The 19,322-nt window shown below is 42.5% G+C and overlaps 1 protein-coding gene and 1 pseudogene across 4 annotated transcripts in view; both read left to right on the forward strand.

Annotated features, from left to right (window-relative positions):
* Positions 1-19,322, forward strand: part of LARS2 (leucyl-tRNA synthetase 2, mitochondrial) — a 148,906-nt gene that overhangs the window by 22,951 nt on the left and 106,633 nt on the right. For all 4 annotated transcript variants that reach the window (XR_003210723.2, XR_012380863.1, XM_025885025.2 and 1 more), the window contains exons 4-5: positions 56-147; positions 2,616-2,676. Coding sequence is in view for 2 of the 4 variants with exons in the window: in XM_025885025.2 (XP_025740810.2) it covers positions 56-147; positions 2,616-2,676 (153 nt within the window). In the remaining 2 variants the exon portion in view is untranslated. The remainder of the gene's footprint in view (positions 1-55; positions 148-2,615; positions 2,677-19,322) is intronic.
* LOC112833711 (nascent polypeptide-associated complex subunit alpha pseudogene) lies at positions 13,459-14,271 on the forward strand (annotated as a pseudogene).

Genomic DNA, 19,322 nt, shown 5'->3' on the forward strand with positions numbered 1-19,322 from the left:
ACGGATAGAGGTGTTAGCAATCGGCCATGGCTGATGTTTCTTTCCTGGATGCTAGGTCATCAACCCCATGGGATGGGATGCCTTTGGACTGCCTGCTGAAAATGCAGCGATTGAGAGGAATCTACATCCAGAAAGTTGGACACAAAGGTATGTATCTACAGGCGTCTTCAAATACTTCTATACAGAAACCTTAAAAAAAATGTTTTAATCTGTGCGTGAGAAACAGCGAAGCAAACAAAACATTGCAGTCTGCCAAGCGATGAACAGGATTGTATATATTGGTGCTGGTCTTCTAGTATGCTGTATTCTTTTTTTTTTTTTTTTTAAGATTTTATTTATTTATTTGAGAGACAGAGAGAATGAAAGAGAAAGCACATGAGATGGGGGGAGGGTCAGAGGGAGAAGCAGACTCCCTGCTGAGCAGGGAGCCCGATGCGGGACTCGATCCCGGGACTCCAGGATCATGACCTGAGCCGAAGGCAGTCGCTTAACCAACTGAGCCACCCAGGCGCCCAGTATGCTGTATTCTTAACTGAGAAGTCCCAAAGAAGGTTCTGGTTATTGATTCATGTGTTCATTTTGATGCTTTGTTGTTACAAAGTTATTCTTCCCTTGAGTATTTGCATTTGGAAGGAAAAAGTAGGAGAGGGTTGCATTTGTTAAATTTCTACAATGCTTCTCATCTGCTTGACCACAGTGTGAGCTATATCCAAATTCCACATTGTAATTTTCTCTGAGAATTCTGTTAATTTTTGCCTTCACCATTCCAGAGCGAGGGGAACTTAGACATTCAGTACAGAAATATATGGCCAATATATTTTGGGGATGGCTTTCTCCAAGGGGGACACATTCCCAATTCCACCTGTGCCTCAGGCTTCCACATACATGTGGGCCAGCAGTGCCCATCCTTCATCCCAGAACCCAGTGGAATGTTCTGGGCTCACTCCATCAGCCTCTTTCACAAAGATCTGGGGCCTTTCCCCACTCCATGCCTCAAGAGATCTAGAAGGGCAGTTCCAGGGCCTGTCCCCATTGTCTTTGACCTCCCTTTGCTTTATCTTGCCCGAGGCTACTTTCGAAAAACATCCACTGTACCATCCACTTCTCTTTTATTCTCTTAACCCTTAGTTCCCACTTTTTCAGGATTCTAGATTAAATGGGAGTAATGAAAAAAGGAAGAAAAGATAATCAAATAAAGTGGATCAAATATGGCACAAAATTGATGTAAGCTAGACCGAGGATTGGCACATTAGGGCCCGTGGGCCAGATTTGGCCCTGCCTGATTTTGTAAATAAAGTTTTATTGGAACACAGTCATACCCATTTGTTTACATATTGCCCATGGCTGCTTTCATGATACAGGGGCAGAATTGAGTTGTTGTGATAGACATATGGCTCACAAAGCTGAAAACATTTACCATCTGGCCCTTTACAGAAGAAGTTTGCCAAATCCTCCACGGAGAAAATAGCCATTAAGAAGATGGCCCCTGAATCAGGCCACCTCGGTGCAAATGCTGCCTTTCCTTCTTGCTTGCTAATCACCTTGAGAAAATTACTTAATGTCTCTGCTTCAGTTTATTTGTCTGTACAAGAGGGATAGTCATCGTTCCTACCTCATCTGAATGGATAAAGATTAAGCACCATCTTCGTTGGCTACTGTAACAAAAATGCCATAGTCTGGGTTGGCTTATAAACAATAGACATTTCTTTCTCATAGTTCTAGAGGCTGGAAAGTCCAAGACCAAGGGCAGATTTGGTGTATGGAGAAGACCCTCCTTCCTGGTTCACAGATGGCCATCTTTGTGTCCCCACATGGCAGAAGGGCCAAGGAAGCTCTCTGGCGTCTATTTCATAAAGGCACTGCTCCCGTTCAAGAGGGCTTCCCCCCACATGACCTCATCACCTTCCAAAGTCCTCACCTCTAAATACCATCACCTTGGAGATTAGGTTTCAACAGACAAACTCTGCAGGGACATAAACATTGTCCATAGCAAGCACTTTTCTGCAAAATATCTTGCACAAAGCCTGGCATAAAGTAAGCTATTGTTGGTTAAGCAGAGATCACCTAGGGGAAAAAAAATGATGTTATCACCTTATTTCATATTATATTAAAGTTGATTCATTCGCTTTTCTCCCCCCATCCCAATTATTGGACAGTTTTAGATTTTAAGTTTTGACTGATAAGCACGAAAGCAGGTTTCTTTTGGATTCCCACAATTTGCACATTGGGGTTTTTCTCTTCAGTTGATTTTAAACTTATACATGCTTGGCTTAAATTTATGCGGAATATAGATGTATGGATGGGCCGGGAGTGCACATACCAAAGGGGTTGCCTATCATGGCCAGAGGAAGGGCCAGTCCCCAGGGCCAAAGACCATTGTGGTTTCTAGTAGATTCTGTATGAATCCGAAGAATAGGTGTCTTCTAATTCTAATACACTGATACTTTCGTTAATTCTTCGTGATTAATTTTTTTTTTTTTGGCCAGGACAAAGCAACATTGGAAGCCCTCTTGAATAATCTAGACTTTTACAGTTTCCCTTCACATTCTCAAAGTATGGTTTGTCTGTGGCTTTCCCCCCTCTGAAAACCAAACTTTCTTCCCTCTGTTTCACAGTAATATTGAACACATGAGGAAGCAGCTTGATCGACTGGGCCTGTGTTTCAGCTGGGATAGGGTAAGTCAGCCCTTTCTCCTGGAAGGGTTTCATTTTTATGAAGGTCCCAGCTACACAGGAGATCATGCACACTTTATGTTTCTCCTCTTTGGGTTGGGAGAAGGGAAGGGAGGGAGGGAAGGATTAGCACTCCACAAATGAAAAAAATATTCCCGGAGGACAGTCTGCCTGCAAACAAGTAATTTTCTATGGGATTAAGGTAGAGAGTTAACTTACTCTACAGCTGACTAGAATTTATATGTGTCAAAAGCTTTACACGTGGATTTCTCCTCTTCTCTGCAATATTTTTAAAAAGACTGTTGGAATCTCTATAAACGTGATTAACTAACCACCCATCGGAGTTTTTTGGGTGGTTAGGTGTTAAGTTGACTGACCATCTATTTACCTTTGTTCCGAGTCCAAAATTGAGTCTCATATAACAGCCCGTAATGCTTGTGTCACAAGTGGCATTTTGGTGTAAAATGCTTTTGAACTGTATATTAAACCAATGGAGAATTCCAGGTGTGGGAGGCATTGATGAAGACCACCTGGGTGTTAAGAACATTCAGGAAACTGGGAACTGAGCCCTTCAACGCTCTGGCCAGAGGCCCACCCGCTTGGACACTGGTGGCCTGTTTGGTAGGAGGGATTCCTGCCTGTCCCTTCACTGGACCATCCAATGTCATGATCCCTCTTAGCATCCATATACTCCACAAAATGATTGAAGTTTTCATTGCTGGACCTGTCAAGGTCCAGTTCACATCCTCTTCCCCATGAGAAGCACCTGGAACAAAGCCAAATACGATCTTTTCCTCCTCCTTCAGCAATTTCTTAAATAATGGAGATTTGATGAGTACAGTGAAAGAAAGCAAACACATTTCAACAGTCCCTTTTTGTCTTTTTCTGGTGGCTTCTTTAGATAAGGTCATGAGCTGAATCAAGTTCTCGTTATACCACTGATGCCATTTTTACCACTGGCTTGACTTGCAGGGTTACCAAGTGTTTCATTTGGTGGAGGTGTGAAAAAGTCCTGGTGGCCTGGTCCCATTGTCCTGAGGTGCTAGTGGGGAATCGCGAACCAAATGCAGTCTGATGCAGAGACACCTGAGTCCTGCCCAGAGCTCTCCAGAGATGAGATTCTAGATTCCTTGAGGGCAGAGATGGACTTGGTAACTCTCTAGTCCTGCACAGGAACATCAGGCATTAAGTGGTTCAGAATATTAGTGGATTATCGTAGAAGATTAGAAAATACAGAAAAGTCTAAAGAAGAACATAAGTCAGTGCGGCTAATTTAACATCCTGGTATGGTTCCTTGTGTCTTTTATTCTGGAATTAGAAGCATCTATGTAACTTCCTTTTGCAAAGTTGAATTCATAATGCGTGTTTTTATCTTGCCTTTTTTTTTAACCTACTATTCATGAACATTTTCCCATTTTATTAAATATTCTTTGAAAAAATGACTTTTTAGAGCGGTCTAGTTTTCCATCTTAGGACTATTGTAATTTATGTAACTTATCCCTTATTATCATACATTTAGATAGATTTTAATGTTTCTGTATTATAAATACGGGTACTCAGTCCCTTCTGTGCAAATCTGAAGTCCAGAAAGCTCTAAAAACTGAAAATTTTTTTTAATTCAGCCTACTACAAAACCTGACCTGAACTGGTATTTATCTCACTTAGGATGAATGTTTGTATATATTCCTATAGGAATAGTAATATAACTGATTACCAGGTACTCTTCCAGACCTCGTTGGGTAAATATGCTATTATTTTTTGATGTCCAAAAAGGTCTTTTTTATTTAAATTTTAATTTTTTTTAAAGATTTTATTTATTTGAGAGAGAGCATGAGAGAGAGCACAAGAGGGGATAGCATCAGAGGGAGAAGCAGACTCCCTGCTGAACAGGGAGCCCGATGCGGGACCCGATCCCGGGACTCCGGGATCATGACCTGAGCCGAAGGCAGACACTTAATCGACTGAGCCACCCAGGCACTCCGTATATCCAAAAAGGTCTTAATGCTGAGGCACATTTGACTGCAAGCATTTCAGATAAGGGGTTTTGAACCTATTGTGCAGTGTTGTAGATAAATACATCTCCGCTGCTACCACTGTCTAATGGTTACTGAGCACTTAAACCATGGGCCAGGCACCCATAATTATCTCTTTGGGTCCCTAGTAAGCTCTAAAATGAAAATACTTTTATTGACATCATTTTATTGCTGGTCACTCAAGCAAGCAGGGCTTGGCTAATTAGCTGACCAATTTGCTATATTCATCCCCCACTCTTGGAACAGAAATCTTTTTTATAAAGATTATTTATTTATTTGCTAGAGATAGGGAGAGGGAGAGCACAAGCAGGTGGAGTGGCAGGCAGGGGGAGAGGGAGAAGCAGGCTCCCTGCTGAGGGAGGAGCCCGACGTGGGGCTCATTCCCAGGACGCTGGGATCATGACCTGAGGCGAAGGCAGCCACTTAACCGACTGAACCACCCACGTGCCCCGGAGCAGAAATCTTGATACACCATTTTTTTTATTTCTTTGATGTGAACTCTCAGAAAAGCCATGATCAAGTTTAAGGCTTATATAAGTACTTGAAACTTAAGGGTATAATTTGGCTTGTGGTATTTTGAAGGTCTGAAGACCATACAAATTTACTCTCAAGTTGTTACAGAGATGTTTTCATCTGTATTTCTTTCATTGTTCATGATTGGTAGGTTTTTTTTCTTTCATGTGTTTAATGGATGTTTGAATTTGGGGTGTGTGTGTGGATGATCTAATCATGTCTTTTGCCCATACTGGTAAGGAGTGTTTGTTCTTTTCTTTTTTCTTTTTTTTTAGATTTTATTTATTTGAGCGGTAGAAAAAGCACGCGGGCATGAGCCAGTGGGGGAGGGTCAGAGAGAGAGGGAAAGAGAGAATCTCAAGCCAGCTCTGTGCTGAGTGCAGAGCCTGACTCAGGACTTGATCTCACGACCCTGAGATCATGACCTGAGCTAAAACCAAGAGTTGGATGCTTAACCAACTGAGCCACCCAGGTGCCCCGATAGGAGTTTTTAGGCATAATTTATTCTTTATATTATACATTTTCTGATCATGTATTATTTCTTAAACCTTATGTTTGCTGCTAGTTTTAAAATCACATGCATAACAATTATTCAAATTGAAGTCTCCTTAGCTGGTTTCAGTGCTCATCAGTAGACCTTTTTAGACTATGTCTGCCCATTTAAAAAATCTGGATTTGTGAAAATTTTATTTTGACTCTTGCTTTTTCTGGCATCATACCTTGTCTTCATAACGGAAAATGACTATCCTTTGCTTTCATGTGTGAACAGGAGTTTACTGGGGTATGGAATTCCTTTTTCTTTCAGATTTCTGTAGTGGACCTTGATGCTTGACCTACTTTTTAAAAAAAAATAATTATAGACTTACAGGAAGTTGCCAAGTAGTACAGAGATCCTAGGTACCCTGTGCCCAGCTTCCCCCAATGAGAACATTGGATGGAACTACAATATAATATAATATCAAAGCCAGGAAAATGACACTGGCATGAGACTATTAACTAGAGTACAAACCTCATTCAGATTTCGCCAGTTTTACACACAGTCGCTGGGGCGTGTGCAGTAGTAATCATTCTGTGTGGCTTAATCCCGTGTGGAATTTATGTAACCACCAGCTTCTGACCCGCCAGCCTTTGGGAGGGAAGTCTGAGGCCAGCCCAGACGGTCTCTTCGGTCCATTCGTACATGTAGTAATCTTTATACCCACATCTGATGCTCGTCAGGTTCTTCCTGTCGCTGCACCTGCCGTTTCAAGTTTTCATCCGAGCGTATCCCAGTTTCGTCCTTCCACTTGAATTTTGGGTGCTGAGTGAGCCCTTTCAATCTGCAGTTGTGGGTCCTTCCCTGTGGCAGTTTTATGGGCTCTGGTTCCCAAGAACCTTGACTCGGTGCGTGCGCTCCGCTCACCTTTGTTTGTCTATCTCCCTCATGACCTTGGTCCCTTTGTTCTTCTCTACCTCTTGGGAGAACTTCTCCTGTTTGCTTTCCACATCACTGGGCCAGTTTCTATTGAATCAGTGCCACTTTGTGTGGTTTCTAATGCAAATACTCATTTGGCTTTTGTACTTTTAGATTGAGTCGTATTTTTTATCTCATGCAGTTCCCAGTTTCTTTCTCAAGCCTCTTCTTTATTTCCTTCTTCTTTCACCATCTTATCTCGTCTGCACAGCCCGTGTATGTTCAGAAACTTTGAGGCTATAAGGAGATGCTCTTGAAAAATTATTTTTGCTTCCTGCGCTCAGTCTTTTTTACAAGTAGGAATGCCATGTTGTCCTTGTTTGTTTCAGAATCTCTTCATAGATACCTTGTGGATCTTCTCCCATATTTGCTCAGTGACGTGGACTAATATATCAAGTTAGAGATCCAGCAGCCTGAGGGGAGGGGAAGGGAAGCTCCTTCGTAGTCTCTGCATCATTGATTCCTTTCTGGGTTTGGGGAATCCACTGCTCCTGGTGCATCTTTCCCTTAGGTCTGATCTTTACCCAGGGATGAGTTGTGGTATCACAGATACCCCTGACCTGACTGACCCAGAGGGGTCTTTGTGGGCTTTCTGTTTGCCCCGTGGCCTGCTGTCCACTCAGAACTTTGCCCTTTCAAGTGAGAGGTGGCAGAGCCCTGCTTCTCAAGAACCCAGTGTGTTCTTAGAGGTGGTGTGGGGGGGCGGCGGGGAAGCGCTGTTTGGCGTATGGTATTTTTCTTCAATTTGGTTCCATCTGCCAAATTCCTTGACATTTCTGGCACGTCAGGGGCACCTTCTGTTGTTTCCAGTACTGGTGTAGTAACCCCATGTCCCCGGTCTTTATATTCATTGGTCATTTTTTAAAAAAGATGTGATTTATTTGTTTGAGAGAGAGAGAGTGAGCAAGAGAGAAGGAGCAGGGGAAGGCAGAAGGGGAAGCAAGCTCCACGCTGAGCAGGGAGCCCGACATGGGGCTTGATCATGACCTGAGATCATGACCTGAGCCAAAGGCAGACGCTTAACCGACTGAGCCACCCAGGCACCCCACGCCAATGCTTTTTGATTAAATGTTACAATCTGTTGGTCATATGGAGCAGCGAAGTCAGGAAGTAGAGCAATAGTTTATTTAATTGACGAGGCAAACCTGTCCCCTTTGCAAGTGACATTCCCAAAGTCTTATAAAAACTGGATAATTCAGCAGATGGATAACTGACAATTAACAATATTTTAAAGATAAGATAGCTCAGGGCGCCTGGGTGGCTCAGTTGGTTAAGCAACTGCCTTCGGCTCAGGTCATGATCCTGGAGTCCCGGGATCGAGTCCCACATCGGGCTCCCCGCTCAGCGGGGAGTCTGCTTCTCCCTCTGACCATACCCCTCTTGGGCTCTCTCTCTCTCACTCTATCTCAAATAAATAAATAAATAAAAACTTAAAAAAAAAAAAGATAAGATAACTCAGAAATGCTGTCTTCTTTCCCCAGATGGAGAAGGCCCACTTTAAAACCCAGGTCAGGTCTCATTCTCCCCGCCTCTCCCGGGTAGGACTCCCAGAAGAATGGTCCAGCTCTCGAGCTATGTTCTCATCATTCTTACATAAGGGGCTTAATTATCAGGATTAAAAAAAAAATGTATACATTTCTAGAGTTCAGGCATGTCTGGTGAGCCAGAATGAGAATCAAATGTTGCTGTTAGCATCGTGCCGGATTTCACTTTTTCAGATGTTATTCCTGAAACAGCTGGTATCATCTCGAGAAGAAGGAAAGTAAGAAGCCGAAAGCTGAATTTCAATGACTGAACATCTACTAAGGGAAGAATCAAAAGGAAATAAATTCCAGACTGTGCGGTGAGAGACAGGGACGTGCTTCTTGGCAGGCTTCCTGCAGAGATGGTGTGGGTTACATTCTACTCTCGTGGGTTCAGGTGACAGCCTCGGTGGTCACCCACTGGTCCTAGGGGACAGCCCCGTGAGTTCCTTGTGACAAATGACAGAGTTGGCTTTTACATTGTTTGGTGTGGCCCGTTGAGGCGGGCGTGTCTCTGACTTTGTGCTCTGCCTTCTCACTAGTGCTCTGAGCTGGTTCTAGAGCAGGCCTTCACTGTGCATCTTGGCTGAAGTACCCTGGGGCCCGATTTTTATCAGGAATCACCTGGATAATTGTGGGAGCAGTCCCTAGGAGTTGCCTTCAAACTCAGACAAGTATAAGAAGGAAAAACAAAAGTTCAAACCAGATGGGATTCAAAGGAATGCCTGCGGAATGGGCCAGAGGAGGGCTTTGGTATTTGTTTATGGCGCTTGCTGAGCAATCCCCAAACACATTCATACTCCATTGTACAATCAAAACAAAACAAGACAAAATGGAAACATATTCCAGGACTTGGCATAAACCATGTTTGGATTAATTTTTCTTACTCTCCCGTACTGGAGCAATCACAAGTTGACTCTCGCTGAGTTTCTTTACTGTGGAGATCTTAGGAGTTTTTATTTACACTCATTTTCATTGGATTTTTAATCCCTTTGTCTCATTTCCTTCTTGTCTTCTTCTGTACATGTTGGTGCCCAGGAATAAAGACTGACAGCTTTGCCCATCAGTCCCAGTGGGGTCAGGCAAACTCCAGAATTACTGCCCCTTAAGACAGTCATCCCCAGCGTCCCGAAGGCAGGCTGCGCGGGCTGAGAAAGGCGTGGAGTGTGGCTACTGTGGAGCCAGAACGGGAGGCACGTCACAACTGTGCTCTATCAGAGGTTTTGTTTGTTTGTTTGTTTGTTTGTTTGTTTTTAAGATTTTATCTATTTATTTGACAGAGAGAGACACAACGAGAGCAGGAACACAAGCAGGGGGAGTGGGAGAGGGAGAAGCAGGCTTCCCGCGGAGCAGGGAGCCCGATGCGGGGCTCGATCCCAGTACCCTGGGATCATGACCTGAGCCGAAGGCAGATGCTTAACGACTGAGCCACCCAGGCGCCCCTCTATCAGAGCTTTTACCAGGATAGACTTTTGGTGCCTTTGAGCTTTTCCAGGTTTTATCTGGCAGTTCCGCACAGCCTGCATAAAGTAGGAGGGCCGCTGAGGTGCCCATGGCATCTCCACCATGTGCACAGTTTACACTCAAAAAAATGAGCCTGGTATAGAGGACCTCCAAGCACTTGTCGCCCAGCTTCAACAGTTGCTGTTTTGTGACCAGTCTGACTTCATCCAAACCTTCCGCTCTGAATCACTTTGCAGCACACAAGAGGTCAGATAACTTTATCTGTAAAGAATTCAGTATGGATTGCTAGAAGCTGAAGGCATGCTCCTTCCTCCTTCCTTCCCTCCTTTCCCGCTTCATGCTCCTGTTGTCACAGCTGAAGCAGTGAAGGACAGTCCCCTCACATCACAGAGTACCAGTCCTCTTGCAGATTGCGCTGGTTGTCTTGTAAATATCTCTTTCTCCTGAGACTCCAGCTTCTTGTCAGCCTGCACCCCTTTGTTTGGCCCTACCTGCCCCCCCCCCCCCCCCCCCCCCCCCCCCCCCCCGTTGTTAACCACCCTCTTTTCCTGCATAACACACAAACTCTTTGGACCATACCTGCATGAGTTTACTTTCAAAGGCAGCACGATTTGTATGATTACAAAGTGAAGATTATGTTTGCCTCAAAGCCCTTAACCTTGGCATTTTGTTTACATAGAGGACCAGACATCTGATAAGAAGGATTAAACTCCAGGAAATAATGAGGGCTCAGAGGGTGTAGAAAGATATATTTCTAACGGTTTTTTTTTAGAAGGATTTAAAGAAGAGCTTAAAACAAAAAGAACTTGGGGGCAAGCGAGGGCCTGAACACATGGTTAGGAAGATTCCCATGGCAAGAGCTGGGAGCGGTGGTTGCCTTGACAACATGGAACAGGCACTCAAAGTGACTCTCCAAGTCTTCTTTCAAGCCCTGACAGAGGTGAAGCGGTTTGTCTGGCAGAGTCAGAAAATTAACCTTTTTCCGGAGGTTTTCCTCTGGGCGGGAGGGAAAAGGGGTTATCTTTGCTGTAGCTGAAGTGAATTGGCAGCGCAGCCTTCAGTGCTTAGCTGCTCACAGGGAGGTTGGTGCTCGTGCACAAGGGTTGGTGCTCAGGGCTGTGGTCTTCTGCAGGTTGGGAACGTGCCCTCATGAATGCAGAGCACACGTGCCTCTGACCTCGTGCAGAGCTGTGCCGGTCCAATGGTTACATGTCCATGTTCATGGCTTCAACCAGGATAGCATTCTTGAATGCTTCAGCCCTAACTGAAGAAGGAGGTCCCCTGGGCCCCTCTGTGGATTTGGTTATTCAAGGAAGTAGTTAGTTTTATCCAGAGTCCTCCCCCACTGGTGGTCATGAGCTCAGTCAGGTCATCCCTGCCAAGGATGCACACTCTGGAATTACCCACTCCTCTCTGAGGCCTGGATTTTGATGATGGGTCTTGCCACTCACACGTGGTGGGCATCATCTGTTGCCTCTCTGAGCCTCAGCTTCTCTCCGAGGGAATGTTTCTTATGGTTATTGAAGAGATAACTCTTAGATCACTCTTTAAATGTCTTAGGAAATAAGAGTACAAAACCCTTCTCCTTCACAGCTCAATCAGGCCTCAAGGTCCATCTTGCACATCAGCCGGGTGCAACCTTTGACCGCATGGGTGCCTGTCGTTGTGTGGGGACAGTGGGCTTTAAGCGTGCTGGGAAGCAGTGTCTAGAAGATCTTGAGGATGAAGTTGTTACTCCATGAAAATAACAAGGATTATTTACATGTATACTTCCACCAGCGGTTCTTAAACTTCGTGAGCATCAGAATCACCAAGAGAGCTTGTTAAAGCACAGATTTCTGGGCCCCACTCTCAGAGTTTCTTGTACCACAGACCTGTGATTTTGTTTTTCTATTCAGAAAAAAAGGATCTTAGGAATGATCGTGCTCCCAAACCTTATCAGGTGGGAATCAAAATACAGGCCTATCCTCAATTATTTCTAGCGTAAGGTAGAGCATAACTGAATAATAAAAACAAATTTTGGGAAAAAGTTGACAGTGTTTTTGCAAATACAAGATTTATTTTAATAACTTCTTAAATTGTGAGATATTACACATATATAGGCTAGAGCATAAAACATGTTTGTATGGCAACCGCCTAGGTTGCAAAATAAAACTTCACCAGCACCCACAATCTCTCTCTGGACTTTTCCGTTCACAATTTTGTCTCTCCCCACTGCAAGTAACCACTGTTTTGACATCGGTGATCATCACTGCCTTGTTTGCAATATGATTTTATCACGACATACGTTTTTTAAACAATCACATAGATGGACTCACATAGTGTTTTTTTTTAATAGTAATCTCTATACCCAACATGGGGCTCAAACTCATGACCCCAAGATCAAGAGTCACATGACCTTCTGACTGAGCCAGCCAGGTGCCACTGGTATGTGTTCTTATGTGTCTAGCTTCTTTAACTGGACATTTTTTTTCTCCAACGATTTATAAAATGTTTTTGAACATTTATTTGCCTTCACCTGGATTCAACAATCATTTACATTTTGCCATATTTGCTTCATAACTTGCAGACACGGTGGTGCTTTGCTCCTAAGTACTTCAGTTATTACTGTCTGAAGACTTAAGATGTCCTCCTACATAACCACAATACCATTTGACAACTAAAAAAAAATTAACAGTAGTTCCATGATATTATCTTATATGCAATCCATATGTGAATTTCCTGGTTGTTGCAAGAATGTTTTTCATAGCTATTTTTATCCTAGACACGTCCCCCATATTAGTTTTCTCTTGCTACCATAAAAATGACCACAAGCTTAGCATCTTAAAAAACACAAACTCATTATCTCACAGTTTTAGTAAGCCAGAAATTTGGGTGGGCTTCACAGGATCCTCCATGTGGGGTCTTACAAGGCCAGCATCAGGGCGTTGGCAGAGCTGTGTTCTTTGCTGCATGTTGAGAAGGAATCTGCTTCCTACCTCATTCGGGGTTTGGCTGAGTTTAGTTCCTTGGTGGTTGTAGGACCAGGTGCTAATGTCTTTGCTGGCTATCAGCTGGGGACCAGTGTTTACTGCTTTGAGGCTGCCCACACTCCTCCTGTGTCCTCCATATGGCTTCTCCAACCCAGTGGTTGGGTCCCTCTCATGCTTCCAGTTCCTCTGACGTCCTTCTTTTGCTGTGTCTCTCTGACTCCAGCCAAAGAAAGGTATCTGCCCTTAACCAGCCTGTGTGATTGATTACGTTGGGCTCACCTGCATAATGTAGGATAATCTCCCTATTTTAACTACATCTGCAAAATTCTTTTAGCTACTAAACTAACATGTTCACATGTTCGAGGGATTTAGGGAGTGGATATTTTACTGACCACATCCCGATACCATAGGATACCCACAAATTAAGTCTCAGTAGATTTTAAAAGATAGATATCATACAAGGTATTTTTTGTGACTACAGTGGGCTGAAGAGGAAATTAAACAATACATTCTTAAACAACCAGTGACTTAAAGAAATTGGAAAATACTTTGAGACAAACGAACAAGGAAACACAACATACCAGTACTTCTGGGATGCAGCAGAAGCAGCACTACGGGGCACATGTGTAACTACATGGGCTAACATCAAAACACAAGAAAGATGTCAAGTCAACAGCCTAACTTTACAACTTAAGGAACCAGAAAAGGGAGAAAAAACTAAATCCAAAGCTAGCACAAAGAGGGAAATAATAAAGATTAGAGCAGATATCAGTGAAATAGAGAATAGAAAAACAGCAGAGAAAACCAACAAAACCAAAAGTTGGGTCTTCAGGCTCGCTGTCTTTCTGCCGCCATCTTGGTTCTGCGTTCCCCTCACAAAATGCCTGGTGAAGCCACAGAAACCGTCCCTGCTACAGAGCAGGAGTTGCCACAGCCCCACGCTGAGACAGGGTCTGGAACAGAATCTGACAGTGATGAATCAGTACCAGAGCTTGAGGAACAGGATTCCACACAGGCAACCACACAACAGGCCCAGCTGGCAGCAGCTGCTGAAATCGATGAAGAACCAGTCAGTAAAGCAAAACAGAGCCGGAGTGAAAAGAAGGCACGGAAGGCTATGTCCAAACTGGGTCTTCGACAGGTTACAGGGGTTACAAGAGTCACTATCCGGAAATCTAAGAATATCCTCTTTGTCATCACAAAACCAGATGTCTACAAGAGCCCAGCTTCAGATACCTACATAGTTTTTGGGGAAGCCAAGATCAAGGATTTATCTCAGCAAGCACAACTAGCAGCTGCTGAGAAATTCAAAGTTCAAGGTGAAGCTGTCTCAAACATTCAAGAAAACACACAGACTCCAACTGTACAAGAGGAGAGTGAAGAAGAAGAGGTTGATGAAACCGGTGTAGAAGTTGAGGACATAGAATTGGTCATGTCACAAGAAAATGTGTCAAGAGCAAAGGCAGTCCGAGCCCTGAAGAACAACAGTAATGATATTGTAAATGCTATTATGGAATTAACAATGTAACCATCTGAAAACGAGGACTTTTTTTGGTGTTTCAAAAGAATAACTGCAGCTTGGTTTGAAATTTGTACTGTTTCTATCATTAATAAAGTTATGGCTTCTTGTTGGATGAAAAAAAAAAGTTGGGTCTTCAAAAAGATCAAGAAAATTGACAAACCGTTGCCTAGAATTGACTAAGAAAGAAAAAGACTCCAATTACTAAAATAGGAGAATATAGATGAAATGGTTAAATTCCTAGAAACAAAACCTGCCAAAACCTGAATCACAAAGAACTAGGAAATCTGAATAGACCTATGACTCTGAAGGAGATTGAATCAGTCATCAAGAATCTTCCAACAAAGAAAAGCCCTGGACTGGATGGCTTCACTGCTGCGTTCTGCCTGCATGACGTGCAGAAGGGGCCCAACCACAGGAGCTTTTGTCCTGATGGAACTGGAATGGGCCACTCTCCTGGCCGATTTATCATCCCAGAAGCTCATCAAATCCCGTTGTTCAAGAGTTTTTATGGAGCTTAATCTCCAGCTCCCCCCATCCCATCTCTTCCTTTCCAGAGGTTGGCAGGTGTGGCTGAAAGTCCTAGTCCTCCATTTGTCTTTCTGGTGACCATGCCCATCCTGAGCCTATCTAGGGGCCCCGCCCTAAGTCACCTCAGGTATGCCCCAAAGGGGTCCTTTTGAATGACCAAAAAAACCCCTCCTATCAGGAAATTCTAAGGATTTTTGGAGCCTTGCGCCAATAATGAGGATGGAAATGTTATACACATATATTTCTTATTATATCATAGATTTCAATTCTTGCGGTTTGTTTCACAGCCCAGAATATGATCTGTCTTCGCATCTGTTTTGAGAATAATGTGGATTTGGCTGTTTGGGGGTAGAGTGTTCTATAAATGTCAATTAGGTTCTGTTGGGTGATGTTGAATGCTAACTCCTGTCTAGTTCTGTCATTCATTCTGAGGGAGATATTGAAGTCTTCAGCTGTAATTGTGGATTTTTCCATTCTCCTCTCAGTTGCTTCACATATTTTACAGTTCTGCTGTTTGGTGCATATACATTTAGGATTGCTGTGTCTTCTTGGTGATTTACCCTTTTATCATTATGTGATGTCCCTCTCTGTCACTGGTAATTTTCTTTGCTCTGAATTCTACTTTATCACATTTTACTTTGAAGTACATGAAATATAAATGAAATATACTGATAATATAGCCACCCTTCTTAGTCTGCTTTGTCTTACATTAATAAAGCCTTTCTTCCTTTCTTTTAATTTTTACATGGTATATCTTTTTTAATCCTTTTACTTTCAACCTACTTATATCATTATATTTGAAGGGAATTTTTTTTTAAACAGAATATAGTCGGTTCTTTTTTTAAAATCAGTTCTGCCAAACTCTGTCTTTTAATTGCTATATTTACATCATTTACATTTAATGTAATTATTGATGGGTTGTGGCTAAATTTTGACATTTTATTTTTTGGTTTCTTTTATTTTTTGTTTCTCTATTTTCTTTTTCTGCCTTCCTATGAATTACTTGAGTGTTTTTAGAGTTCCGTTTAGATTTATCTCTATACTTCCTTGTTTGCTTTGTTTGGTTGTATGTTGTATAGCTTCTTTAGTTGTTGCTTTAGGTATTACATTACATATATAATGTATCACAGTCCATTGGTATGGTCATTTTACCGGTTTGAAATGTAGAAACCTTACTTTACATTCCTTTATTCTTCTCCATTTGTGATATATTCAGAAAACTCAAAAGAAAGAAAGTCTATTGTATTTACCCATATTTTTGCTTCTTTGTTTTTTCTTCATCCCTGATGTTTCAAGATTCCCTTTTTTGGGGCATCTGGGTGGCTCAGTCTGTGGGCAGCTGACTCTTTTTTTTTTTTTTATGTTATGTTAGTCACCATACATTACATTATTAGTTTTTGATGTAGTGTTCCATGATTCATTGCTTGCGTATAACACCCAGTGCTCCATTCAACACGTGCCCTCCTTAATGCCCATCACTGGGCTATCCCATCCCCCCATCCCCTTCCCCTCTAGAACCCTCAGTTTGTTTCTCAGAGTCCATAGTCTCTCATGGTTCGTCTCCCCCTCCAATTTCCCCCCTTCATTTTTCCCTTCCTACTAGCTTCTTCTTCTTCTTCTTCCCTTTTTTTTTTAACATATAATGTATTATTTGTTTCAGAGGTACAGGTCTGTGATTCATCAGTCTTACACAATTCACAGTGCTCACCATAGCATATACCCTCCCCAATGTCTGTCACTCAGCCACCCCATCACTCCCACCCCCTACCACTCCAGCAACCCTCAGTTTGTTTCCTGAGATTAAGAATTCCTCATATCAGTGAGATCATATGATACTTATCTTTCTCTGATTGACTTATTTTGCTTAGCATAATACCCTCTAGTTCTATCCCGTTGTTGCAAATGGCAAGATTTAGTGTTTTTTGATGGCTGCGTAATATTCCATTGTGTATATACACCACATCTTCTTTATCCATTCATCTGTTGATGGACATCTTGGCTCTTTCCATAGTTCGACTATTGTGGACATTGCTGCTGTAAACATTGGGGTGCGCATACCCCTTCGGATCACTACATTTGTTATCTTTGGGGTAAATACCCAGTTGTGGGCATCTGACTCTTGACCCCAGCTGAGGTCTTGATCTCAGGGTCATAATTTCAAGCCCCACATTGGGCTCCACAGTGGGCATGGAGCCTACTTAAAAAAAAAAAAATAGATTCCCTTTTTTTATCACTTTCTTTCTCTGTAAAGAACTTCCTTTAGCCCTTCTTTAAGGATAGTTTTGCTCATGACAAATTCTCTTGATTTTTCTTATTCTGAGAATGTCTTGATTTCCCCTTCATTCTTAAAGGATAATTTCACTGGATATCCAATTTTGCGTTGACAGTTCTTTTCTTTAAGTACTTGAAAAATGTGACACTTCTTTTTGGCCTTTATGGCTTCAGATGAGAAATCTGCTGTCTTTTGAATTTTCTCCCTGTAGCTAATGCATTGTTTCTGTCTGGCTGCTTTCAAGGTTTTCTTCTTCATCTTTAGTTCTTAGACATTTGATTATGATTTGTTTTGGAGTGGATTTCTTTGGATTTATCTTGTTTGGAGTTTCAGTTTCTTGAATATGGAGGTTTATGTTTTTCCAAATTTGAGAATATTTTCACCAACATTTCCTGAAATACTTTTTCAGTTCCATTCTCTTTTTTTCTCTAATTTATGAAACTCCAGTGACTTGAATGTTAGGTCTTTTGTTATCACCCCACATGTCCCTGAGGCTTGCTTGCTTGCTTGCTTGCTTTATCTTTTGAGGCTCTATTCATTTTTCTCCAGTCTGTTTTCTCTCTTTTGTTCAGATTAGATAAATTATATTGTACTATCTTCAGGTTCACTCATTCTTTCCTCTGTCCCGTCCATTCTGCTGGTGAGCCTATCCTTTGAGATTTTTTTTTTTTTTTTAAACTTTTGTTAGCTTTATGAGAAAGGTTTTCTTTTTTTTTTTTTTTTAAAGATTGTATTTATTTGAGAGAGAGAATGAGAGATAGAGAGCACGAGAAGGAAGAGGGTCAGAGGGAGAAGCAGACTCCCCGCTGAGCAGGGAGCCCGATGTGGGACTCGATCCCAGGACTCTAGGATCATGACCTGAGCCGAAGGCAGTCGCTTAACCAACTGAGCCACCCAGGCGCCCTCCTTTGAGATTTTTATTTCAGTTATTTTTCTAGTTCTAAAATTTCCATTTGGTTCTTCTTATAACTTCTCTTTCTTTGTAGAGATTTTCTGTTTTTTTCATTTATTTCAAGTATGTTTATAATTTCCCATTGAAGCTTTCTTATAATGGGTGCTTTAAAATCCTTGTCAGATAATTTTGACAGTCTAATCATTAAGGTGTTGGCATATGTCAATTGTCTTTTCTGACTCAGTTTGAGATCTCCCTGGTTCTTGGTATGACTGATGATTTTTTTATTGGAATATGGACATTTGGAGAATTCTTTTAAGACTCTGGATCTTATTTAAACCTTGTATATTATCAGGAATTCCTGGTACTGCTCCAGTGGGTAAAAGGGGGGCATTGCCTCTATCTTCTATGTAGATGTGGAGGTCTAGGATCTCTAGGTAGCCATCATCAACACCCTGGGGGATGGAGGACCTCCTTTTACAGCTGGGCAGGGGTGGGAGCAGAGGCTCCCCACTAGGCCCCTGCTGATATTGCCCTGATTGGGAAAGGGGACATTGTTACTGTCCCCATGTGAATGCCACTGACACCATGGAGGGGTGGCCCTGTTACCACGGAGCAGGGACAGACTTCCTGACTCCTCTGACACTATCCTATCAGGGAGAGGGACTTCATTACTGCTGGTTGTGGTAGAAGTCCAGATACCCGCTTTGGTCTCCACTGTCACCACCAAGCAGGAATGTTCTTTAATGCCCAGTAAGGGTAGCAGTCCTGGCTCTCCACTAACTTCCTTTGACACCACCCTGGTGCAGAGTTTGGGTTGCCTTGCTGTAGCCTCCCAAGGTTGTAAGTTTAGGCTCTCCACTAAGCCATTGCTGGCGGGGGTGGGCTGCCATTTTTTCTGTGGTGCTGGCCAGAGTAGGGCAGTTGTCTAGATTTTCTTTCTCGCTGGGCTGTCCCTTCTCTGGTATTCTGGCCCAAGAGAGCAGGCTTTTCTTTTTTCTTTCTTTCTTTTTTTAATTTTTAATTTTTAAAAAAATTTTGGTCTGTACTCCTTGACGTTTCTGGGTTACTGGCTTAGTTAGCTGCCAATCCTGGGACTTACGGGGGCATCAAGAAAATCCATGGAACGCACCACTGTGTCATTCCTAGGTGCTAAGGTCTTCAACCGCTCTGCCTTCTCTTTTTCATTTTTCAGAGTCTTATGTTGGTTTTATATATGGAATATATATGGTTTTATATATGGAATTTTTAGTTGTACCTAGTGAAAAGAAAGGGAAAAGTACATCTATGACATCATCCCAGAAGAGGATGGCACACATAGTTTTAAAAATCCCCCCACCTCCCGTGAGATTCTGATCTCTGCTTCCTTGCTCCTCGCCCTTCCCTTAAAAGTCATTGGACTGAAAGATATTCAAAATAATTTTCTATACTTTTTTCTAAGTTTAGAGTTTTATTTCTCGGTCTGTATCACATGTGA

The sequence above is a fragment of the Callorhinus ursinus genome, unplaced genomic scaffold (genome assembly GCF_003265705.2).
Source record: "Callorhinus ursinus isolate GAN/ISIS: 27379988/994484 unplaced genomic scaffold, GSC_fseal_2.0 scaffold15, whole genome shotgun sequence".
Lineage (NCBI taxonomy): Eukaryota > Metazoa > Chordata > Mammalia > Carnivora > Otariidae > Callorhinus > Callorhinus ursinus.